This window comes from Pristiophorus japonicus, chromosome 9 (assembly GCF_044704955.1).
Source record: "Pristiophorus japonicus isolate sPriJap1 chromosome 9, sPriJap1.hap1, whole genome shotgun sequence".
Lineage (NCBI taxonomy): Eukaryota > Metazoa > Chordata > Chondrichthyes > Pristiophoridae > Pristiophorus > Pristiophorus japonicus.
The window spans coordinates 118,381,806-118,408,231 of NC_091985.1; the positions used below are offsets into that span (position 1 = coordinate 118,381,806).

Consider the following 26,426-nt stretch of genomic DNA (forward strand, 5'->3'; position numbering starts at 1 on the left):
ATCTATGCAAATCACTGATCTATACTAAACATCAAAGGCTCTGGTAGACAAAGAATACCGACGCTAGGTGAAGCGGCAGCTTTCGACAAACTTGACGTCGGCACCAAGATAGTCAACTATGTCTGATCCATTCACCTTGGACAAACTAAATACAGCCCTGTCGACAACCCAATCTGGAAAAGGTGCTGATCCAGATGGTGTTTACCCTGAATTCTTAAAAGCAATGGGACCCAAAGCGCAGAGATGGTTTACCTCCTTCTTCTCCGAGGTACTGACAACAGGTAAAATTCCACCTATTTGGAGGGAGACTAAAATAATTGCCCTCCTAAAGCAGAGGACGAATACCTGAAGCCTCCAGCTACCACCCGATCTCCTTACTTTGCAAGTTATAAAGTGCTGGAGAAGCTACTACTCCATAGACTAGCCTCCATCATTGAGTCAACCATTTCTAAGGAGCAAGTGGGCTTCCGGAACGGCCGTAACTGCTGGAACTAAGTAATAACTTTAACAACGCACATTGAAGCAGGTTTCCAGTGCCAGCTCAAGACCACTGTAGCACTCGTGGACCTGTCAGTGGCGTATGACACAGTATGGAAACATGGACTGCTGTTCAAGCTCTCCACCCTTTTACCCTACAGAACAATCCATCTTCTCAACTCCATGCTTAGCAACCGATGCTTCCGTGTGTACTCTGGCACCCAGAAGAGCAGTTATAGGATATTCAACAACAGACTCTCAGGGTTCTGTCCTGGCACCCATATTATTAAACGTTTACACCAGTGACCTGCCCGAAACAGAGTCCCGCAAATTTGTATACGCTGATGACATTGCCTTGGTCACACAAAACATGAATCTGTCCATCACCGAGGAGACCCTGACCAGTGATTTACAGAGAATAGAGGCCTACTTCCGCCGATGGCTACTTTAGCCAAATCCACAAAAGACTGACACCTCAACACTCCACCTCAACACCCATCAAGCAAACCAAGCTTTGAAAGTCTCCTTCTGCGGCGCAGACATAAACCATGCCAAAAAATCCTCTTATTTAGGAGTCACGCTTGATCGCACCCGGACATATAGACATCTCCAGAACCTTGGGAAGAAACTAAAGAGTTGGGTCAACTTGATCCTGAAACTCGCCGGATCCACATGGGGAGCAGACGCTCAAACCCTCCGTCCGGCAGCACTCGCCCTGGTGTACTCTACAGCGGAGTACTGCTCTCTGGCATGACCATCAAGTCCGCATGTCAAATCCGTTGATGTCCAGCTGAATTCTACTGAGAATTATCACCGGGACACTTTTATCAACACCAACACCGTAGTTGCCCGTGCTTGCAAATATCGCACCACCACACCTACACCGTGAATATGCAGTCTCCAGAGAATACAACCGCTACACCAGCAAAGACATGCTGATCCAGGCCGACTTGAACAACCTACCACCAACCCGTCTCAAATCATTTTGGACCGTCGTCGAAGCCCTTCAGCGATCTCCCTTCAGCCTTAATGACCGAAGGAGAAATGCTTGGAAGAACTGCGACATACGGAATGGATTCCTTATAGGAGGACCCTACAGTAAAAACTTGAAGGATCAAACCTTCCTCGCAAACAGTGGACAACCATCAACCGCCTCAGAACTGGCCATGGTAGATGCTACCATCTTCTCCATAGATAGAAGATTAAAGCATACCCATCATGCGACTGTGGATGATCAGAATCTGGAGCACATCATTGAGCATTGCCCTCAGGAAATTCGCAGGCAGCCTACAAGATATTCACACAGTTACACTGAAAGATTTGGCTTGGATATCTGACTAGATATTGACATTTGATTTGCTTTGCTACTACCATACGAAAGATGACGACGGCTGGTTAAGTCGTAGTGCAAATATTCCATCCAGTTTTGGGTGCTTTGCTTTATGAAGGATGTCAAGACCATGGAGAAGAAATTCACTTGGATGATATTAGGGATGAGAGGCATATTAGGGTTAAGAGGAGAGGCTAGAGACACAGTGACTCTTTCCTTTAGAACAGAGGAGATCTATGACTACAATGGTAGACTGAGGAGACATTTTTCACAAGTCTCACTGGACCTTTGACAAGTCATGTTATGTAAAAAAAACATTGGCAGAATTCCAATAAATGAATAACCTGAAAATCATTATATTAAAGCCCACTCTGCTGACGCTCCCACACTGCAGACACCACCTAATTCAGCCCAATTAAAGTTGTCATTAAAGTCCATTGTTGTTGCTGAGATTCCGCCATATCTTCTGGCAACCTGCTAAACAACAGCACCGAGGGCTGCACATTACCCATCTTCCACCTCAGCTAAAGGAGATACATAGAAACATAGAAACATAGAAAATAGGTGCAGGAGCAGGCCATTCAGCCCTTCTAGCCTGCACCGCCATTCAATGAGTTCATGGCTGAACATGAAACTTCAGTACCCCCTTCCTGCTTTCTCGCCATAACCCTTGATCCCCCGAGTAGTAAGGACTTCATCTAACTCCCTTTTGAATATATTTAGTGAATTGGCCTCAACTACTTTCTGTGGTAGAGAATTCCACAGGTTCACCACTCTCTGGGTGAAGAAGTTTCTCCTCATCTCGGTCCTAAATGGCTTACCCCTTATCCTCAGACTGTGACCCCTGGTTCTGGACTTCCCCAACATTGGGAACATTCTTCCTGCATCTAACCTGTCTAAACCCGTCAGAATTTTAAACGTTTCTATGAGGTCCCCTCTCATTCTTCTGAACTCCAATGAATACAAGCCCAGTTGATCCAATCTTTCTTGATAGGTCAGTCCCGCCATCCCGGGAATCAGTCTGGTGAACCTTCGCTGCACTCCCTCAATAGCAAGAATGTCCTTCCTCAAGTTAGGAGACCAAAACTGTACACAATACTCCAGGTGTGGCCTCACCAAGGCCCTGTACAACTGTAGCAACACCTCCCTGCCCCTGTATTCAAATCCCCTCGCTATGAAGGCCAACATGCAATTTGCTTTCTTAACCGCCTGCTGTACCTGCATGCTAACCTTCAAGGTCAGACCTATGCTTAGGGTGGGTTATGTGAAAGATCCAGGTTGAGAAGTTGCATACATAGGATTTACATTCACAAAGAAACTAACGCAATAACTCAAAATCAGCATAAGCAAAATATAATTTTGTTAATACTTCCAATTGAGCAATTAAAATGCAAATGGTCATCTAAAGTGCAGAATTACGGAACTACAGGCTGTACTTTATCTCCATTTTTCCCATTTACAACATCATGAAAAAAAAATCAGAGATGGCATCATATGCAATATAAATTTAAATTAATACTTTCATCTCACAAGGTTACATTAAAACAAATAGGATTATCATAGAATCAGAGGACGATACAGCACGGAAGAGGCCATTCGGCTCAATGATGACCTGTATTTCACACAATCAAAACTCTTTAGCATTTTGCAGCAAATAGGGCAAAGGCAACATTAATTATGGCCTTCTTACCTTGTTCAAACACACGCACAAAATTATAATCTAGAAATTGTACAACCAAGTTCTATAAGAGAGCAAAGTACAGTGTTATATTTTGACAGTTTGCTAATCATTAACACTTGTACTGTGAAATCCTTATTTACAATTAGAAATGGTTCAGTTACCATTTGTCTGTAACAGTGGTCATGTCCGCTACTGTATTTGGGAAACAAGCACTCGGATCAAGTGGAGTCACTGTCTTGAGTTATGATGATTCACTGCTTCCACCACGCTTTCAGGTAGTAACTTTCAAAAGGGAATAGGATAAATACTTGAAGGAAAATAATTTGCTAAACTATGGTGAAAGAGCAGCGGGGAGTGGGACTAATGGATAGCTCCTTCAGGGGCACAATGGGTCGAATGGCCTCCTTCTGTGCTGTATCATTGTATGAATAGCTGAAATATTCTGTCAAGATCATCATTCAAATAATCCAAACGCTTCACCGCAAATCAGGAGTAACACAGAATGACGAAGAAAGGTAGAACATATTGAAATCCACTTAAGTGCTTTTGGTGAACAGGTAATTACAGAGCCACAGCAAGAAGAATTATAAACATAAAGTAAACATCACCGAACTGGCCAGCTCAGGCTGGCTGGGCCGAACGGCCAGTTTGTGCTGTTTATTTTGTGTTTCGAGGGACTGCCCGTGATGATGATCTGTATAATACAATCTCCTGAACATTCAGGAATGGCGTTATTCCGGTGTTATTATGAAGGACACAACAGTTAAACCTCACCCACATGAAACTGTAATGTTGGCCTGGCCCTCGCCGCTGACATTGCCCCAAACTCGCACAACAACAAACCCCGCTGCCTGAGGCCTAGGCCGAGCTCAGGCCGGCCCGGAGCCCGCCTCACCAACAGCGGCCACCAACCGTCACCACAAACCGGCCGCGTCGACCCTTCCCCACAGCCGGCCTTTTGCTCGGGTTCCTGACACTAGGCTCCGTTACTCACTCTCACCCCCAGAGCATGAAGACACCTAGCGCCTGCCCGCCTGTTTGTCCCGCCGCCGCTGCAACCACGGCGCTGCCGCCCGGAGCCGGAGCCACCATTGGTCCTCCCAGCCGCCGGCCCGGCCCGGCATACCCCGCGCGGGGCCCAGGCCTGTGGGGGCAGAGGGCGGGGCCTTGTGGGGCAGGGGCGGGGCTTGTTGGGTAGAAGACGGGGCAGGGGCGCGGCCTGTGGGGGGCAGGGGCGGGGCCTGTTGGATAGAGGGAGGGGCAGGGCCAGGGGCGGGGCCTATTGGGTAGAGGGCGGGGCATGTGGGGTCAGGGGCGTGGCATGTGGGGGCAGGGGGCGGGGCCTGTGGAGCTAGAGACATGATCCCACCTGACAGAGAGCCTGGTCCAGCCAATCAGAAAATTCAGACGCAGGCTCAGTCTCACATGTTTTCCAGCACCAGGTCCTGTCTGAGAGTGTGAATGGGGTAAAGGAGCAAAGGGATCTGGGGATATAAATCATCATCATAAGCAGTCCCTCGGAGTAAAGGATGACTTGCTTCCACATTAGAAATGAGTTCTCAGGTGACTGAAGAATCCAATGCGGGACCTACAGTTTCTGTCAGGTGGGGCAAACGTGCTCTTTCTGCTGTCGATGCTTAGCTTCAGCTTGCTCTCAGTGAAGAGACTCGAGGTGCTCAGCGCCTTCCCGGATGCATTTCCTCCACTTTGGGCAGTCTTGGGCCAGGGATTCCCAGGTGTCGCTGGGGATGTTACATTTTTTCAAGGAGACATTGAGGGTGTCCTTGAAACGTTTCCTCTGCCCACCTGGGGTCGCTTGCCGTGTCGGAGCTCCGAGTAGCGCGCTTGTGTTAGGCATGCGGTCCATGTGGCCCGTCCAGCAGAGCTGATCGAGCGTGGTCTGTGCTTCGATGCTGGGGATGTTGGCCTGAACGAGGACACTGACGTTGATGCGCCTATCCTGCCAATAGATTTGCAGGATCTTGCAGAGGCAGCGTTGGTGCTACTTCTCCAGTGGTTTGAGGTGTCCATGTCTCTGAGCCGTATATGAGGGCTTGTATCACTACCGCTCTGTAGACCATGAGCTTGGTGCCAGGTTTGAGGTCCTGGTCTTCAAACACTCTCTTCCTCAGGCTGCACTGGCACACTGAAGGTGGTGTTGGACCTCATCGTCGATGTCTGCCCTTATTGACAGTAGGCTCTCAAAGTATGGAAAATGGTCCACGTTGTCCAAGGCTGCGCTGTGGATTTTGATAACCGGGCTGCAGTGCTGTGTGGTTGGCAGAGGACCTTTGTCTTACGAATATTTAGTGTAAGGCCTATGCTCTCGTACGCCTCGGTGAAGGTGTTGATGGTGGCTTGGAATTCGGCCACCGAGTGTGTGCAGACACAGGCGTCGACTGCATACTGTAGTTCGATGACGGAGGATGGGACGACCTTGGATCTGGCCTGGAGGCGGCAGAGATTGAACGGATCCACCACAGACCCATTCCACATTTGGATCGGGATCAAGTAAGGCTGTGTCATTGCACCAATGCTCTTCTCCATCCTTCCTTGCTGCAATGCTCCATCTCAAATTTGCCCATGGCAAATAAGCTGTGAAGGGCGCTGTGGGAATGCAAGTCTTCTAAAAATGCGCAAGTTGCTTCAGTACAACAGTGATTGATGTCCGCTCATAAATGTAATTTTCTTCACTGGCATTCATCCAGTTCTCAAAATATATTGTGCCCTCCACAGCTGGATCAACCAATGCTTCGCCATTTATACCAGTTCTATGGCTCATTAGCTACTCGTGAACTGTTGAATGATAATTATTACAGGTGCGATGTCATTGGCTTTTATCCGTCACACATCGTGGCGGAGGTGCGGCAAATGAGTGTGCGGAGCCCAGAAGAGCCAAGGGCCCAGGGGCAGCACTGGCCAGCCCACACTGCAATATGTGTGCACACTAGGTCCATGCAGCAGAGCAGGTCTCCAGTTGTCCTGGTTTACCCTTGCCACTGGATAAAGGCCTAGCTCTGTCAAGTCCATGTGGTGGCTGATGTGCAACGGTTACCACGCGTTAAAAAAAAATCGACGCACAGGCATCTTCCACCCCTGGAGTTCAGGACTGCAATATCGGCCCCTCCATTGAAACATCTGTGAACTCATCCCTTTTGGTGTGGAAGCAAGTCATCCTCGTTCAAGGGGCAGCCTAGGATGATGATGTTGCTCCATCTCACCCTTGGCAAGCTCCCCGCTGAAGTGGAGCTAAATTACAGGACAAACAGGAATCTGGTATACATACACAAATCATTAACAGCGAGGCAAGTCAATAAAACCATTAAAAATCATTTCTAGAGGGATAGAATTGAAAAGCAGAGAAGTTATATTCAGCTTGTATCAAACCTTGGGGGCATAGTCTCAGAATAAGGGGCCGCCCATTTAAAACTGAGGTGAAGAGGAATTTCTTCTCTAAGGGTTGTAAATCTGTGTAATTCTCAGCCCCAGAGAGCTGTGGAGGTTGGGTCATTGAATATATTTAAGGCGGAGATAGACAGATTTTTGAGCGATAAGGGAATAATGGGTTATGGGGAGCGGGCAGGGAAGTGGAGCTGTGTCCATGATCAGATCAGCCATGATCTTATTAAATGGCGGAATAGGCTCGAGGGGTCAAATGACCTATTTCTTATGTTTTTATGTTACACCAACAACTTGCATTTATATAGAGCTCCTTCCAGCGGGCCCTGACTGCCTAGGATCCTTGGTGAGTGTTTCCCCGTTCTTGGCCAACAGTGGGGTGGGGCCTTGGGTGTTTGGCCCGTAGGTGACCTTGACTGCGGTGAAGAATCCTCATACATCATGGTTGTCGGCCAACTGCTGTATCTCCTGTGCTTTCTCCATCCACCACCTGTTCTTTAGGTCCCGGGTTTTTTGTTGGACCTCAGCCTTAAGCCGTGACTCAGAGTCTCCTTAATCGAGACTCTGCCTTTGACACGAGTGTTATTGACTCCATCTCGCAGCATGCTACCCGCTACCACCTCAGTGAGACCCCAATGCTGCATGAGGTAGAAAAAGCCATAAGACAGCTTAAAAACAACAAGGCTACGGGTGCGGACGAAATCCCTGCTGAGGCATTGAAGTATGGCGGAGAGGCACTGCTGACGCAAATACACGACCTCATCTCTCTCATCTGGAGGGAGGAGAGCATGCCGGGGGATCTCAGAGATCCAGTAATCGTGACCATCTTTAAAAAAGGGGACAAGTCCGACTGTGGCAAATACAGAGGAATCTCCCTGCTATCAACCACTGGGAAAGTCGTTACTAGAGTCCTCCTCAACCTTCTTCTTCTCGTGGCCGAAGAGCTCCTCCCGGAGTCACAGTGCGGATTTTGTCCCCGACAGGGCACAACGGACATGATTTTTACAGTGCGACAGCTACAGGAAAAATGCAGGGAACTGCGCCAGCCCTTATACATGGCCTTCTTCGACCTTACAAAGGTCTTTGATACAGTCAACCGCGAGGGCCTATGGAGCGTCCTCCTCCGTTTCGGATGCCCCCAAAAGCTTATCACCATCCTCCGCCTAATCCACGACGACATGCAGGCTGTGATCCTTACCATCGAATCCATCACAGACCCAAGCCACGTCCGGACCGAGGTCAAGCAGGACTGCGTCATCGCCCCAACCCTCTTCTCAATCTTTCTCGCCACCATGCTCCACCTCACAAGCTCCCTGCTGGAGTGGAACTAAACTACAGAACCAGTGGGAACCTGTTCAACCTGCGCCGTCTCCAGGCCAGATCCAAGACCACCCCAACCTCTGTCATCGAGCTACAGTACGCGGACTACGCTTGCGTCTGCGCACATATGGAGGCTGAACTCCAGGACATAGTCGACGTATTTACTGAGGCGTACGAAAGCATGGGCCTTACGCTAAACATCCGTAAGACAAAGGTCCTCCACCAGCCTATCCTCACCATACAGCACTGCCCCCCATTCGTCAAGATCCACGGTGCGGCCCTGGACACCGTGGATCACATCCCATATCTCGGGAGCCTCCTATCAACAAGAGCAGGCATCGACGACGAGATCCAACACCGCCTCCAGTGCGCCAGTGCAGCCTTCGGCAACCTGAGGAAAAGAGTGTTTGAAGACCAGGCCCTCAAAACTGCCACCAAGCTCATGGCTACAGGGCTGTAGTAATACCTGCCCTCCTGTATGGCTCAGAGACATGGGCCATGTACAGTAGATACCTCAAGTTGCTGGAGAAATATCACCAACGATGTCTCCGCAAGATCCTACAAATCCCCTGGGAGGACAAGCGCACCAACATCAGCATCCTCATTCAGGCTAACATCCCCAGCATTGAAGCACTGACCACACTTGATCAGCTCCGCTGGCCAGGCCACATAGTCCGCATGCCAGACACGAGACTCCCAAAGCAAGTGCTCTACTCGGAACTTCTTCACGGCAAACAAGCCAAAAGTGGTCAGCGGAAACGCTACAAGAACTCCCTGATAAAGTGCGACATTCCGACTGACATCTGGGAGTTCCTGGCCCAAGATCGCCCTATGTGGGATAAGTGCATCCGAGAGGGCGCTGAGCACCTCGAGTCTCAACGCCAAGAACATGCAGAAATCAAGCGTAGGAAAGAGCGTGCGGCAAACCAGTCCCGCCCACCCCTCCCTTCAACGACTATCTGTCCCACCTGTGACAGAGTCTGTGGCTCTCGTATTGGACTGTTCAGCCACCAAAGAACTCATTTCAGGAGTAGAAGCAAGTCTTTCTCGATCCCGAGGGACTGCCTATGATGATGATGGTGATGATGGCATTTATATAGCACCGTTAACATAGTATCACGTCCTAAGGCGCTTCACAGCAGCGTGCATAGAATCATAGAACGGTTACAGCACGGAAGGCCTTCCGGCCCGTCGAACCCGTGCCGATTCTCAGCTAGTCCCACTCCCCGCCCTTACCCCGTAGTGCTGCAAATGTTTTTCCTTCAGATACTGATCCAACTCCCTTTTGAAAGATAATGAGTCTGCCTCCACCCTTTCCGACAGTGCATTCCAGATCTTAACCACTCGCTGCATAAAATAGTTTTTTCTTACGTTGCCTTTGGTTCTTTTGCCAATCACCTTAAATCTGTGTCCTCTAGTTCTCGACCCTTCTGCCAATGAGAACAGTTTCCTTCTATCTACTCTGTCCAGATCCCTCATGATTTTGAACACCTCTTATTAAATCTCCTCTCAATCTTCTCTGCTCCAGAGAACAACCCCAGCTTCTCCAGTCTATCAACATAACTGAAGTCCCTCATTCCTGGAATCATTCTCGTAAATCTTTTCTGCACCTTTTCTAAAGCCTTAATATCCTTCCTAAAGTGTGGTGCCCAGAATTGGACACTGCACTCCAGTTGAGGCCGAACCAGTGTTTTATACAGGTTCATCATAGTTTCCACACTTTTGTACTTTATACCTCTTTTATGAAGCCCAGGATCCCACAAGCCTTTTTAACTGGTTTCTCAACTTGCCCTGCCACCTTCCAACGATTTGTGCACACATACCCCCAGATCTCTCTTTTCTTGCAACCCCTTCAAGATTGTACCATTTAGTTTATATGTCCTCTCCTCATTCTTTCGACCAAAATGTATCACTTCACGAGTTAAATTTCATCTGCTACGTGTCCGCCCATTCCACCAGCTTGTCTATGTCCTCTTGAAGTCGATTACTATCCTCACTGTTCATAGAATCATAGAATCATAGAAATTTACAACATGGAAGGAGGACATTTCGGCCCATCATGTCCGTGCCGGCCAACAAGAGGCTATCCAGCCTAATCTCATTTTCCAGCTCGAGGTCCATAACCCTGCAGGTTACGGCATTTCGGGTGCATATCCAAGTACTTTTTAAATGTGGTGAGGGTTTCTGACTCTACCACCCTTTCAGGCAGTGAGTTCAAGACCCCCACAATCCTCTGCGTGAAGAAGCTTCCCCTCAAATCCACTCTAAGCCTTCTACCGGTTACTTTAAATTTAAGCCCCCTGGTTGTTGACCCCTCTGCTAAGGGAAATAGGCCCTTTCTAGCAACTATATCTAGGACCCTCATAATTTTATACACCTCAATGAGGTCTCCCCTCAGCCTCCTCTGTTCCAAGGAAAACAAACCCAGCCTATCCAATCTGTCCTCATAGCTAAAATTCTCCACTCCAGGCAACATCCTAGTAAATCTCCTCTGCACCCTCTCCAGTGCAATCACATCCTTCCTGCAATGCGGTGCCCAGAACTGCACGTAGTACTCCAGCTGTGCCCTAACCAGTGTTTTATACAGTTCAAGCATAACCCCCCTGCTCTTGTATTCTATGCCTCGGCTAATAAAGACAAACATTCCGTATGCCTTCTTAACCACCTTATCTACCTGGCCTGATACCTTCAGGGATCTGTGGACATGCACTCCAAGGTCCCTTTGTTCCTCCACACTTCTCAGTGTCGTACCATTTAATGTGTATTCCCTTTCTTTATTAGCCCTCCCCAAATGCATTACCTCACACTTCTCCAGATTGAATTCTATTTGCCACTGTTCTACCCACCTAACCAGTTGATTGCTATCTTCCTGCAGTCCGCAGTGTTCTTCTTCATTATCAATTGCACAGCCGATTTTAGTATCATCTGCAAACTTCTTAATCATACCCATTATACTCAAGTCTCATCATCATCATCATAGGTGGTCCCTCGAACGAGGATGACTTGCTTCCACAAGAGTTCACAGATGTTTCAATAAAGGACCCGATGTTCCCATCCTGAACTCCAATTGAGGGGGTGGAAGATGCCTATGTGTGGATTTTTTTTAACATGTGGTGACCGTTGCACATCAGCCACCACACGGGCTCGACAGAGCTAGGCCTTTATCCAGTGGCAAGGGTTGAGCCAGGACGACTAGAGACCTGCTCTGCTGCACGGACCTCATCATCATCATCATCATCATAGGCAGTCCCTCGAAGTGAGGATGACTTGCTTCCACACCAAAATGGGATGAGTTCACAGTTGTTTCAATGAAGGACCTAATATTCCAGATCCAGAACTACATCATGAAGGGTGGAAGATGCCTGTGCTTGGATTTTTTAAATGTGTGGTGGCCGATTAGGTCTTGGTCCAGTGGCAAGGATTACCCAAGACTAACTGAAGACCAGCTCTGCTGCACAGACCTAGTGCGTACACATATCGCAGTGTGGACTGGCCCGTGCTACCTCTGGGCCCCGCATCCTCATTCGCCGCACTTTCGCCCACGATGTTCCAGGGCCCGGTGCTCCAGCTCTATTTATAGCCCCGAACTGCGGTGGTGTTCCCTTAACAAATCCGTGCTGACTGCCTCGATTAATCCACATCTTTCCAAATGAAAATTTATCCTGTCCTTCAGGATTTTTTCAAATAATTTTCCCACCACTGAGGTTAGGCCGACTGGCCTGTAATTACTTGGTCTACCCCTTTCTCCCTTCTTAAACAAAGATACCATATTATCAGTCCTCCAGTTTTCTGGCACCACACTGTATAAGTTTTGTGTCATCTGTGTTACAAAACAAAATTTAACACTGTGCCACACTAGGAGAAATTAGGGCAGGTGACCAAGGAGGTAATTGTGACTGAAGGTTTCTCACAATGACAATCGGAGCAGAATCTGTAAGAGCACATCCACCACCCCTGTTTTCCTGCTGCTGCGTTAGAAGTATTGCTGGAGGAGGTCAACAGGAGGGACATCTTCTTCCCAGCAAGCAGAAGGAAAATAACCACGCAAGCTGTCCGGTATGAGTGTTCCGAGGTGGTTGAGCGGGTGAGTGCTAGATGCATCGCCACAGGACATGGCTGCAATGCCAAATAAAGTTCAATTACCTTACAAGGCCAGCTTAGGTAAGCCTCCTAATGCATACCTCTCAATACTCTCAGCTTAGCCCAGCACTACCTGTAGCCCCAGCACTCACAACCCTTCCCTCCCCTCCCCACTGGAGGACCAAGTAATGGACATGGTAGTGCATCAGGAGTGTGGTGACTGGGGAGGCTAGAGGACAAGTCCTGCAGGGCTTCCCCCGATCTCTTCTTTTCCTTCTCACCCTCACACACTATGCATGACAAATTGCTACTACTTTCACAAGCCACTCATCTATCTCTGCTTACTCCTGCCACTAAATGCTAATCCTTGTCCCTTTCTTCTATTTCAGGTTCAGAAGCCCAGAGGGAGCAGAGGAAGAAGACAGCAGCACTGCAGAAAAGCAGGTGAAGTTTGACCTCATTCTTACAGACATCAGCTCAGAGGCTTCCATCCGCCTAGTTCAGAGGGTAGGCTGGAGGGGTCTACACGGGGTGACACTCTTAGGGCAGGAGAATGGGATGGCTCAGGAATCAGCTCACATCCAAGCCCTGCTGCTGAGGGTACAGGTGAAGTATTGAGGGCCCACTATAAATAAGATGGCTGATGTCAACTCACATGAAACTTCTAAGTCACTGGGCTGCCGGCAAACTTGTTGGAGAGCACCGTGACCACCAGCTCCAACTTGTGAATTGTATTCGTGCATGACATTGATATTATGCAGTCAGCTATGGATCAAGTGCTCAGCTGTGTGGGCTATGGATCAAGTGCTCAGCTGTGTGAGCACTGCTGGATCTCCAGTGATGGCACCTCTGGTGACAGGCCTGGGAGCTCAGATTGCTACAATCTGGTTCTGGTGAGGCTTACAAAGCCTGAAGGTGAATTTGATTAGCAGTTTCAAGAGCCTCCCAGCTCGTCTGCACTCTGTTCTTGCTCAGAACACTGGGAATGGTCTTGGCTCCATGGAGAAGGCACTGGTTGTCCTCTCTCGGGATGACACCAAGCCTGCTTCCCTGCCAGTGCTGGTGCCCTTGTTGGTGCCAGACAGCCAGATGGGACAAACTTCCCCGCCCAAGCCGAGATTCAGCAGTCTGCCACCAGGTCCTCAATGGCCTGAGTTCTTCGAGATCATCCACCGCAGCCCTCTCAAGCGCCCTCATCGGAATCTCAGCAGCTTTCCACTTCCTAAATTGTAGTCACTGAGAAACCACCTTGCAGGAGCACCAGAATAGGTAAACGAACACAGGACATGCACTAGGAGTTTTGCACAAGTGTGATTTTCAGTTATCCGTGATAAATGATTTGTCAAATCAAGACTGGAGTATTTTGGAGCAATGAAGCAAATGGTCTTTTTTTGGAATGCTGTTGATCTTTATAATCTTAGCAATGTTACAGGAACACCCATAAAGTTATACTGTTTTGCGGTCATTAAAGTGGTGGGTGTAAGGACTGGGACAGGTCGAAGGAGGAAGTGTTGGTGATCCAGGGAGGGGAGGGATTGTTTAGAAGAATCACTCCTCAATAATTTGCTAGCTCACAGCTCTAACAGTTCTCAGTACTGCTGGGCCCTGCTCTTCCTCAGTACCCTCCTATTCCTCATCCCCTTCATCATCTTCCTCCTCTAAAGCAACTCCCCTTTGAAAACGTGCTCTGGCCTGCACTGAAGGATTCCTCCTGAGCTGAACAAACAATAGAACATTTATTTCAAGACCCCACTCCTTTGCTCGATGAGAACTCTGGTTGTTGCAAGGCTCTGATTGCGTCGATGCTCTGAGCCTGTGCTCAGGTTCTTGACAAGTGTCATGAGCCAGTTAGTGATGGGGTAGCCCTTACCCAGCAGCCTGCCACCCAATGACCCAGGTAGAACAGAGTGGATATATTGAGGACTGATGCAAAATGAAAACGACATGACTACAGCTAGGAAACCAGGCATAAACCCGCACAACAGCAAATTTATTGTCTTCCTCTTCGGAAAAATATCAGATTCAGGGGTTAGTAACACCATTCAATTGGCTGTGCACAGTAACCGACCGGGCTGATCACCGTTTGCAAGTTCGCAACAATTCATTACCTTCCCCATGGAGGCTGACCTGTGGTCACAAAGTTGAACATTGTTTCTCAACAGGAACATTCGCTCAGAGTTGATTCATGACAGTGAGGACGCAGAGCTACGTGTACGCAGTCCATGATTCCCTGCACTTACGGGAATCCAGCAATGCGGACAAATCCCAATGCTCTTTCTTCCTGTTTGTCAGGCTCCATGGGCAATGGGGTAACTAGAGGATGTGGGCCCCAATGCAAACATAGATTTTTAAAAATCAGAGAATGACAGGGAAAAGTGCAGCGGCCAGGGAAGACCCCGCACAGCCGGCCCTCGAGTGAGGGGGTCTCGGGGGCCAAAGACGGAGTTCAAGGTCTGGGGGAGCCGGTGTGAGGGGGAGCCGGGACCGGTGTGAGGGTGGGGTTGTGGGGTTACGGGGTGGGGGGGTTACCGCGGAGTCCGGGAGCGAAGCTGAGCCGGGTGCGGACGGCGGGACAATAGCGTTCCAGGCTCGGGCTCTACGATTTCCAGAGCGAGAATGTGGGCGAGATCTCTGTGCAGGAGGACGAGATGCTGACCGTGTACAGCGAGCACGACATCGAGGGCTGGCTGGAGGGGGCCAATAGCCGTGGCCAGAGGGGCCACTGCCCGGCCTCGTACGTGCAGATCTTGCGGACCGTGAGCGACACTGCGCTCGGTGTCGGCACTGGTGCCGAGCCCCCCGCCTCTCGCTATGCCAACGTGCTGACTGGCGGCTATACCCCCACCTCCCGTGCAAACGGGCAGCGGCGGCCTTGGTGGAGATGGTCCGGGGGGGCTGCAACACCAGGCGTCGGGCAGCGGCGATGACGACGACTGGGACGACAACTCGACGGTGATGGACGAGCTGCTGTCCGGGGGCAGGGAAGGCAGCGGCGGATTCTCGGCTTTCGACGGGATGGGCCGTAAACGAGCGAGCACGGGGGCGAAGTTCCCCGTCATCTCGGTGCCCCAAATCCCCGAGAAGCAAGCTACCGGCCTCTTCGAGGAGGACTTCATCTCCAAGCGGAAGGGCTGACCCTGTGGATGAACCACATGACGAGCCGCCTGCTGCGACGCCTTCCAGCACTTCCTCACCTGCAACGACGAGAAGGCTTGAAAGTAGGGCAAGAGGAAAGCCGAGAAGGACGACATGGTGTGGGTGGGGGGGGGGGGCGCAACATCTTCCTGACGCTCAGCACCCCGCACAGCCCCCTCGACCTGCAGGAGGTGAAGAGCAGGGTCGACGGGTTCAAAACTTTCACCAAGAGGATGGACGAGAGCGTTTTCCAGCTGAGCCACACCACCGAGTTCGCGAGGAAGCAGGTGGTGGGCCCCACTTCAGGCGAGGGCCCCATTGCCGCTGCATTGGTGTAGTTACGCCACTGTCCATGGGGAAGATAATGAATTGTTGCGAACTTGCAAAGTGACCTGATTGATCACCGTGTGCACAGGCAATTGACTGGTGTTACTAACCCCTGAATCTGATATTTTTCAGAAGAGGAAGACAATTTATCTGGTGTTGTGCAGTAGTGATGATTACTGAAAATGTTGAGTAACACTGACTCATAGGCAACAGTTTCTAAATATATATATTTTGAAATAATATCCATCATGTGATGTATTTGGCAAAAAAATGCCTGGCTGGCACCTCAGTGTCTTACAGATAATTATGAAATACTACCGTTCTTGACAAACATCATTTTGAAGATTTTTCCACATAACTTGTAGAGCATGAAATATATCCTGTGCGTAATGAAAGTCTTTCTTTCTTGTATTGCAAGCTGGGGTAACTTTGTACAGGCTCATCTTCACATGCATAAACTTGCCCACATGTGGGCGCTTTGTGGATACTCGTATTCGGACAGTAATGCAGTATCAATAACAGGTGATTCCAGAGCTGTTTCTGTGAGTTTCATTGCTGCCACATTGCATCCCCGAGAGCGGCAGAAGTTAATTCTCTGGTCATGTGATTCAATTGGGCTCCAGGAAGTGCTCTTAAAGCAGTGGCATGGAGGGCAGCTAACTCTGCTGTCAAGTACAAAGGTTTCCAGTGCGATGCAGAAAGCAACACTTTTATAAGAACTTAATAGGAACAGGAGTCGGCCATACGGCCCCTCGAGCCTGCTCCGCCATTCAATAAGATCATGGCTGATCTGATCATCGACTCAGCTCCACTTCCCTGCCTGCTCCCCATAATCCCTTATCGTTTAAGAAACTGTCTATTTCTATCTTAAATTTATTCAATGTCTCAACTTTTCTTGCTTCTTGCTGTAGTTTTCTTTAAAAAAAAGGGTTTCTTTTATTTCTAAAAAGTAAGCTATTAAGTTTATTGTAAAACAAAATGCATTTTATGCAACACCTCATCATCTCTCAGAAACATGTCGAAGTACTTCACATACAATAACTGACTTATGTGCACTGGGTGTTGCTGGGTAGGCATAACTTGCATCCGGTGAGGTCCAATCAACAGCAAGGTAAATGACCAATTCATCTATTTCTGGGGGGTGGTGCTGGAGGGAGACACTCCCTGCTCTTTTTCAAATAATGCTCTGGATCCTTAAAGTTCACCTGAACCATCAGAATAGAAAGAGACGTTCTTGGTTTATTATCACATGCAAAGGATGGCCTTCTGACAATGCAACACGCCTTCAATACTGCACTAGAATGTTTGCCTAGATTAAGTGCTTAAGACTTTTGAATAGGCAACTTTCCTACTTAGAGGCAAGAATGGCAACTGAGACAAAGCAAAACTTGAATAGAATAAGTTTCTTCCCCATATATCACACTCCAAAAACATATAGCTCCACATGTTTAAATGGGGCTGCAATCTGTCTCAGTTTGTTTGAGCATATGCAAGTTTCATTTCCTTAATGGTAGCCTTATGGTACATGTTCATTGTAAAATTGTACCACGGAATAAGCAAATAGATCAAGAATATTAATTTAAGGAAAAACAAACTGCAGGGCTAGTACCAGTACCGAAACCGATCACCCACTTCAACGGCATAGTTTGACACTCAGTTTCTCACTATTTCTACATAGCAAAATACATTGTTTGCATCAGCGCCATCTGCAGTTTTAGTGTAGAAGGCTTCAATACTCCATAGCAGATCATCATTAATTAGCCTTCAAACCCAATAGAAATCTGTCAAACATTTTGCTTCAGGGCAAAACTCGTGATGCTGAAATAAACATTACATAATAAAGCTACTTAAACAAAAGTTTAAATGTATCCTCATCATTTCTGGAGAGTAATATTTATGACTAATGGATCTGCGGTGGTTTTTGTAGTAGTTTCTGAATCTTATTGCAGTCCCACAGCAGTCTAAATATGACTGTGGCTTACCCATCACTATAATACAGCAGGTTTACCTAAGCAATATATGAATGACTCAAGGTAAAAATACTGCATACATTATTGATACTGAAAAATACAGGTCTCCTAAGACATAAAACTTAACATTTGCCTACCAAATTCCAAAAGTTACTGATAGTGCACATTACTTAGAGATTTTTTCTTCCATATTTCCATCTTATGTTGGGAGCATATATCAGGAAAAATGTGGTATTTCTGTCTCACTCTCTTCTGGTCCTTGTAGACCTCAGTATAAAGTTATTTTTCCTATCAACCTTTCTTCTTACACAGAATGTACATCACATAAACAGGTCATTTGGCCCATCTAGTCTGTGCTGGTGTTTATACTCCACATGAGTCTCCTTCCATTCCATCTACCTCATCAGCCTTTCAGAACATGTTTCTGTTCCCTTTTCTCTCATGTACTCGTCTAGTTTCTTTTTGAAAGCATCGAAGCTATTTGCCTCAACCACTTTGTTTTTTCCCCCCCCCCTTTCACTCTCATACCTTTTATCTGACCTGTATACTCTCTACTTATTCCACTGTTTCAGTACCTTGCCTGGTTTCTCTATTGACCATAAAGGTTTCTCCTTTATGCTTTAACCACGTCATCCTCAATTTACAATTCTAAGATTATTTCACCCAATATCAAGTCTTCAGTTACTTTCTATGTTTCTATTAGAGTAGAAAGACATGCATTTATATAGCACCTTTCACGACCACTGGATGTTTCAAAGCGCTTTACAACCAATGAAATACTTTTGGAGTCTAGTCACGGTTATAATGTGGGGACGCGGCAGCCAGTTTGCGCACAAGCAAGCTCCCTCAAACAGCAATGTGATAATGACCAGATAATCTGTTTTGGTTATGTTGATTGAGAGATAAATATCGGCCAGGACAATGGGGATAACTCCCCTGTTCTTCTTTGAAATAGTGCCATGGGATCTTTTACGTCCACTAAAAGAGCAGAGCCTTGGTTTAACATTTCATCCAAGATGGCACCTCCAACAATGCAACGCGCTCTCAGCACTGCACTGTCAGCCTAGATTTATGCGCTCAAGTCCCTGGAGTGGACTCGGAGTGAGAGTGCTACCCACTGAGCCACAGCTGACACCCAACATTTAGTGAATCATAGCTATATCTGCATAAATGAAAAACATGGAACTTTTTTTTTAAAAGTGCAAGATATTCAATTGAGGTGCTTTGCTCTTTGGGGACCACACAAAACCCCCAGAAAGCTTTATGGTTTTAAGAGCTTCCTTTTAAATTTATATGTACGACTCACTTTCGGTGCTACATTCCACAAATCTCCAATCATCATAGGCAGTCCCTCGGAATCGAGGAAGACTTGCTTCCACTCTTAACGCGAGTTCTTCGGTGGCTGTACAGTCCAATACGAGAACCACAGTTTCTGTCACAAGTGGGATAGTCGTTGAGGAAAGGGGTGGGTGAGATTGGTTTGCCACACGCTCTTTCCGCTGCCTGCGCTTGATTTCTGCATGCTCTCGGCGATGAGACTCGAGGTGCTCAGCGCCCTCCCGAATGCACTTCCTCCACTTAGGGGGGTCTTTGGCCAGGGACTCCCAGGTGTCAGTGTGGATGTTGCACTTTTATCAGGGAGGCTTTGAGGGTGTCCTTGTAACGTTTTCTCTGCCCACCTTTGGCTCGTTTGCCATGAAGGAGTAATTGGCGTGTAACATTATTTGTTAACTTTTATTTCCACCTGAAACTATCTTCAATTAGCAAATGCACCACTGTCAAATATAAAGGACATTAATAAAGACTTTACAATAAAATATAAACAACTGAGGATCGAACATTTAATGCACTCCTTTCTCCCCCACACCCTCCTTCCCCCAAAAAGGGCAAGACCTGATGGAATGTGGACTTATGTCTCTTACAAGAACTACAGCAATATTGAAACCAAGGTATTGGCAAAAAAACAGAAAATGTGGTCCCATCACTGGTCTGGTCAGATCGAGTGTATTTTGATAGAATATGTTCAGTGATGTTTTGGCCCTTTTGGTGACATGCAGTAAAATTAGAGCTTTGAACATAAGAAATAGGAGCAGAAGTAGGCCATATGGCTCCATGAGCCTGTTGCGCCATTCAATAAGATCATGGTTGATTTTCTGCAGCAACTCTACTTTCCTGCCCGATCTCCATATCTCTTTGATTGCCTTAAGTGTCCAAAAATCTGTTGGTCTCAGCCTTCAATATTCTCAACGACTAAGAAGCCACAGGCCTATGGGGTAGAGAATTCCAAAGATTCACAACCCTCCGAGTGAAGAAATTTCTCATCTCAGTCCTAATTGGCCGACCCCTTTTCCTGAGACTATGCCCCATTGGTCTAGACTCTCCAGCCAAGAGAAACCGCCTCTCAGCAACTATCCTGTCAAGCCTTCTTAGAATCTTATGTTTCAATGAGATCAACTCACATTCTTCTAAATTCCATACAGCATAGGCCCATTCGACTTAATCTCTCCACATAGGACAACTCCCTTATCCCAGGAATGAATCGAGTGAACCTCCATTGTACTGCCTCCAAAGCAAGTATATCCTTCCTTAGGTAAAGAGACCAAAACTGTACACAGTACTCCAGGTGTAGTCTAACCAAAGCCCTATACAATTGTATCAACTTCCTTACTCTTGTACTCCAACCCATCACACTAAAGGTCAACATACCATTTGACTTCCTAATTGCTTGCTGTACCTGCATGTTAACATTCTTTATGTACAAGGACACTCAAATCCCTCTGAATATTGGCATTTAATAGTTTCTCACCATTTAAAAATATTCTGTTTCTCTATTCTGCCTATCAAAGTGAATAACCGTTGCCGCTGAACAGAACAGTATTGTCCATTAGAAACTGCCGACTAGCCAGGGGCATGGCTACGCAATGGCGCTACTGTTTTAGCCACATGCATTGATTTTAATAGAAGACAGCTTACACACAGTACAGGTAAATGTCTACCACCATTCAGTGCAAAATTTCACGAGAATCCGGACATGTATTTAACACACAGGACATCTTCAATCACCTTCTGGGTTTTCCTTCAGTTACGAGCGGTACTTCGACTTCAACAAAATGATTGCCGAGAAGGTTGACTCGCCAGAGATGCATCAGACCTGCCCCTGCTCTCCATCTAAAACACGGTTGGTTGCCGCTCGTCCTTTGCCATGGCATGTCCTGTTGGAGCTGCTCATTACAAGTTTAGATTGCTTGCTTTTGCTGGCCTGGAGCTGTTATTCTTGTAGGTCAAGTGGACCACGACAGTCGCTCCGCCTCCACACACTGTTGTTGGTGTTTCCATGGTGAAGTGCAGCATTTTCACCCCTGTTACGCACTATTTCAGCAGATAACCTATAAATAGCAACTGAGGAAGTAAATCACACACACCATCATAAAACACACACTGATTTTTGTCTTACAATTTTAGCAACACTCAAAGATTAAAGTACACACATACACCATGCAAATCAGTATGGAGATCACTTGCCCAAGAATGGTTTCTATTACTTTTGATTTACTAATCATAAATCAATAATATAATTAACAACATCTGGATTCTCAATAAGCTAATGTGGTTATTGGACAACACTGCTTCAAACAGAAATGGAGAGGGTCTTGTGTTGGTAAAGTCAATACTCAGACCAAAGGTTTGCAGGTGTCCAGAAAGATAACTAAAGCCTGGTTTGAGCTTGGTTGAAATTATGTAATAGACCAAAGATGGCAAGGTCAGAGTGGAATAGAGTGAGGGAACAGTTGAATTGGCCAGCCACAGGGAAGGCAGAACCATATTTGCAGGCAGAACATAAGTATTTGGAAAAGCAGTCACCTATTCTCTCCCCAATGTAGAGACCGCACCATAAGCAATAAATATAGTATACTAGGTTAGAGAAAGTACATGTAAATTACTGTCTTCCATGGAGGACTGTTAATGGTGTGGGTAGAGGAAATGATTCTGCCAAATATCGTCTGAAAACTACCAAAATGACGAGGAATTTATCTAAGCGAAAGGTTCTTGGCTTTGATGGTGTGAAATCCAGGTGACAATGTATTAAAATCGTCACTACAGAATAGCCAGCAAGATAACCAACCATTATCTCCCCACCAAATTCACTCACTGGTGTAATCTACCAGAGATTCATTTCATGAAGATGAATGGAAAATAAAACCCCCAAATTTCATCTCAGTAATATACCAAATGATGGTAATGTAGAAATCTTACAGCATTCTCCTTTGAGCTTGATGCCATCTTCGGCACACAATTTTAACAAGAGCAAAAGGCAGTGCAATATCTGGAGCAAAACTACTCTTAATTATTTAATACTTCCTCTAAAGACCGTTTATTTGTTGGAAGAGTGTGGGGACTTTCTGACCCCTTATGCTTTGTGTACTTGGGTGGTAAAAATAAATCTAATCCGCAAGCTCCTTAAAAATATAAGTTAAGGACCATAAATTATCTACAAACAGCCATCAAGCACAGCCTGTTATAACAACCCTACTATACCAACATTCAAACACATTTGCTGACCCTTGCTTACAAAACTTGACAATTGTATTCAGACACCATCCCTGCCTCCAGCTGGAGATGGTCAGGTCCAATATTTTCAACTTGGTGTCCAAGTCTCAAGATAAGCACCGTACAGGTGTAGCTAGTTGCATGAATTACCACCTTCCATTGCATTATTTCACAGAAGCATCCATTTCCACTGTTTAATGAATACTATGTCAAATCAGCTACTAGAAGATTCAATTAAGCAGCACAGATTGACTTGCAAGCTGATTTTTGCCATCTCAAGACAACTCCCCACAGACAGGCCCAGTGGAGTTCAGTATATAACTGCAAGAGAAGACCGCCTTGTTGATCTTTGATGGTTAAGGCAGCAGCAGCCATAAGAAGTGCCAAACCAGATGTATTTACCCAATAGAAGTGTCAAAGTTTAATATTCCAACAGGAACGAATAAACATGACTGCAATTGTGTTTTTTAAATTCATATATTTATATAACAGAGAATCACTTATCAAATATCTGCTCAAATAGAATTCATGAATTAGTACTGAATCCACATCTTAAACCCTGAGACAGTATAATGCACTCACTGTCAGTGTAATACACCAGAGCTATAAAATGTTGCATTACAATTAACTGGCATGTAGTGGCCACATTTACATTTGTCCCTTTTTTTTTGCAGTGGGTGCAAATGGAGGGGTGGGGAAGTAGGTGAGAGAATCGAAAAAGGTAGAACACAAAATAAAATTTATAACAAATAAATCAGCTCAAAAGTGAGATTCTTTTGACTACCTCAGAGTCAGTAAACCATCTCAATTATGATAACAAGGAGTTAGTTAATATTTAGTTCATTAACATCAATATCCAGCTTTTTTTCCTCCATAATAAAAAGGTTTAAGATAATATACAGTAAACTGAATTAAAAACCAGCAATAGTTTTAAAAAGTGAAAAGGGACAAGATATCTTCGCTCAGGGTACAATTTAGGTGGCCAGAATCGGAGAGCAGTTTTGCACATCCCTATATAATATTACTTCACAAAATCAAGACTTTATAAGTTAGCATTCCACATATGCTAAGCATCCCCTACAAACATCTAAAACTACATACATTTCAGGCAATAATTTAGTACAAAAGATCCTACAGAACTTGAAAGCTGCAATACAGTAAAATAAGCCAGCTTCACACATCCTTAGTTACTGGTGAGAAACAGGAGTTTAGCAGGTGAGCTTGTGTAAACAATTAATGATATTCAAGGTGGTGTGCATTTTGTAAAACAGTGGTGCACCTTTATCACTGTGGTAGCACATCAGACATTATTTTGGCACAAGGGCATGAATCACTTTCTTTTACCAATATGTTAAATGTAGACAGATGCACAGAGCTAGCTTTATGCTATTAAATTACAGTGGCCCGTTATTATTTCGTAGTAAACAGTTGAAAAATATTTGATGCGCCCAATTCACATCTTTTCTTACCTTCAGCCTGCTGATAGTGAACAATAAAACACGTGAGGCTTAGTGAAATTGCATCTACCTTGGGTCTCAACTGATCAAAATCCTTTGAAAGTTACCTGTAATTGAACTCTGCTGATATTCTTTTGGAAGCCAGAGACACTTATTCTGCATGAGACAGAAAAACTACTGGCTCCTTTACAGATACTAAAAGTGCATCGCAATATCTTTTTAATGATAGAGCAACGTAATAAATCAAATCTTATGCTCCTAAATTTTAGGATTCCATTTTTTTCCGAATAGTGTTGAAACAAGGTATATTTTACTGGATCATACTGCAGCTTTTATGACTAATAGAATATCTAGTCAACTTGCATTAGATTTATTCAGCCCATTACAAATTAGGTTGAATCAGCTAAAAATGCTTCAATATTTTATTTAAACAACACAAAACTTCAAATTTGTACTTGGTATTTGCGAAGAGCTCCAAAATAACATAGTTGTGATCTTTTTAATATTTGGGCAAGAGGTTTCTGTATTTCAAAATACTTGTATTTAACAAATGCAAACTTATCAAAACCGGTCTCATAGGCAACATCACAAAAAGATCTCTTTCCACAAGAAGAGCAATACACAATTCAGGTTGTGTTCCAGAACAGACAAAATCCAAAACCCATGGAATTCAGTATAGAAAACTAGCTTATAATTCTGAAAGATATCAAATGTCTTTCTACTATCTGTTCTCCCCAGCAGTTAATAAAATTGTGTCTTAATCAAGAGGTCCCTGGAAAATAAGTCTAACATATCCTTGTTCCCCAGTGAGCTGAGTGGAGCAGAAAGGACAGGCTGCGTGGAAAGTGTGAGTGCCATGAGGAAGAGGGATTTGGGACCAGTAGGTGGTAGTCTTTTCTGAGCACACGTGTCCACAAGGGCTGAAAGCATGAGTTGGAGGTCCTGCATCAACATAAAATCCAGCCTCACTCCCTAGCCACAGAGGAACATATGGGCCTAGTGATCGGCACATGGGACATTCCCTCTCTTTTCCATCTCTCTCATCCTTGTTTCCCCAGTTATGATAGCCATGTACATGTCCACAATTAAGATACACCCATGGTTGCTTCTCATCCACATCTTTCCTTTTCATACTGGGGAAGGCAAGTGTATTAAATCCAACTGGACATTGTGGCCTGGCTGCATTGATCTCCTGACGAAGGGCTTCCAGGTGCTTAACGGTCGGAGTATGTGCAAGTCCCTCTGCAGTGCGCCAGAGTAGAGTCGCTCCACAGAGATCTATTAAAGAACCATCTTGCAGTACATTGGTTTCATTTTCAACCTGTGGGGCAAGAAAAAAGGAATCAGATGTATGTATTATGGCAAATTACTTTTGCTGATCACACTAAGAAACAAATATTCCGTTTGTAAATGTCTGAAATTAAAAGGCGGAAGAAAAGTAATCTGGGCTAGTGAACAACTTCAGTAATAAGAAACACACAATGGTATCCCAGGTCGTAGTGCGTTGGCATACAAGGGACAGGACCTGGGTTTGGCTCCATGAATCCCAGATCCACTAAGGGGAAAGCATGGGTTGGAGGAGAAAAGGATACTCAAAAGTTTGAGGACAGAGGAGCTGCAGTTCCTCACATACTTCCCAGAACAGTTTTGCAAAGGGCTCCAAATCTATCCACTCCTTCTGTAAGGGAATGGCATACAACAGATATACTTTACGGTTCTGGGAGAAAGCTGTGCAGGGAAGAATTTTAAAAAAGAATAAAAAGTGTGGTGGCCGACTTTGAACAGAAATTTTTCATTTTTCTTCTCCTGCAACAATTTTCTGCCCTGAAGGCATCAACTCTTGCAACTTCATGGGTACTAAGTAGCCGCAGATACCTTGCCCAGGTTGCCTTTATTCACTTATAAGCCTTGAAGAACAAGTTTTGGCAGCTATTTGACTATAGGGGGAAAAAAGAATCACGGCCAAGCTCAATATAGGCCTGATCTGACATATATGCACTGCCAACAATTGTGACTGAATAGCACTCTGGAAAGAAACCGTGTTCGGACTTTACCCTCTTGACTGAACCTGATCAGAGTATCCCTTCAATCATCCTAGTCGAGGTGGGCTAATTAATCCCAGGCAAAGCAAGTTTAATGGAATTGTTGTTAATAGAACAAAAAAGTACTTTAATCAAAGCAGTGCTGAGTTGTGTTTTGGTCAAACCTTTTGTGACAGCCAACTAGAAAACTTAGCATTCACACTGCCCTCTGATGCTAGAGTAAGTCTCAATCTTATCTGTAAAGACCCAGTAAGTCCCAGGACTAAGGCAATTTCATTTATGGCAATTCTACCACCAATCTGTAAACATATATAGATAACTAAATATAAACATAGAATGCAGGAAATCTCAGCGGGTCAGGCAACATCTGTGGAGAGAAAAACGAAGTTAACATTTTGAGTCGATGACCCTTCGTCAGAACCCGCTGGGATTTCCAGCACTCTTATTTGCATGTTTTTATTTCAGATTCCAGCATCCGCAGTATTTTGCTTTTGTATTAATAGATCATTAAAATCAGGAGTGCGGTAATTCAAAAACAGCAGTTAACACTTTACTAGCATGCATTAGTTGAAAGTGTCAAATCTCAACTTTCGGCATCATAGAAAGGGAATCATGCAAAGAACTTGATAAGTGAATTGTACCACTTTTGTTCCGAGTAGG

General features: G+C 45.7%; 2 protein-coding genes across 9 annotated transcripts in view; both read right to left on the minus strand.

Moving 5' to 3' along the window:
- vps54 (VPS54 subunit of GARP complex) overlaps positions 1 to 21,172 on the minus strand; it is a 142,195-nt gene extending 121,023 nt beyond the window's left edge. The window contains exon 1 of one of the 7 annotated variants that reach the window (XM_070889763.1): positions 20,783 to 21,172. Coding sequence is in view for 4 of the 7 variants with exons in the window: in XM_070889764.1 (XP_070745865.1) it covers positions 14,396 to 14,455 (60 nt within the window). In the remaining 3 variants the exon portion in view is untranslated. Of the gene's footprint in view, positions 1 to 4,482; positions 4,574 to 14,395; positions 15,080 to 20,782 lie in introns of those variants that run through there. The other 6 variants (XM_070889764.1, XM_070889760.1, XM_070889759.1 and 3 more) reach the window with 6 other exon arrangements.
- A 1,553-nt stretch (positions 21,173 to 22,725) lies between these two features.
- The window catches only part of LOC139273193 (E3 ubiquitin-protein ligase pellino homolog 1), a 46,873-nt gene continuing 43,172 nt past the window's right edge, over positions 22,726 to 26,426 (minus strand). For both annotated transcript variants that reach the window (XM_070889768.1, XM_070889766.1), the window contains exon 7: positions 22,726 to 25,045. In XM_070889768.1, coding sequence (XP_070745869.1) covers positions 24,482 to 25,045 — 564 coding nt within the window. In that variant the 3' untranslated portion in view covers positions 22,726 to 24,481. The remainder of the gene's footprint in view (positions 25,046 to 26,426) is intronic.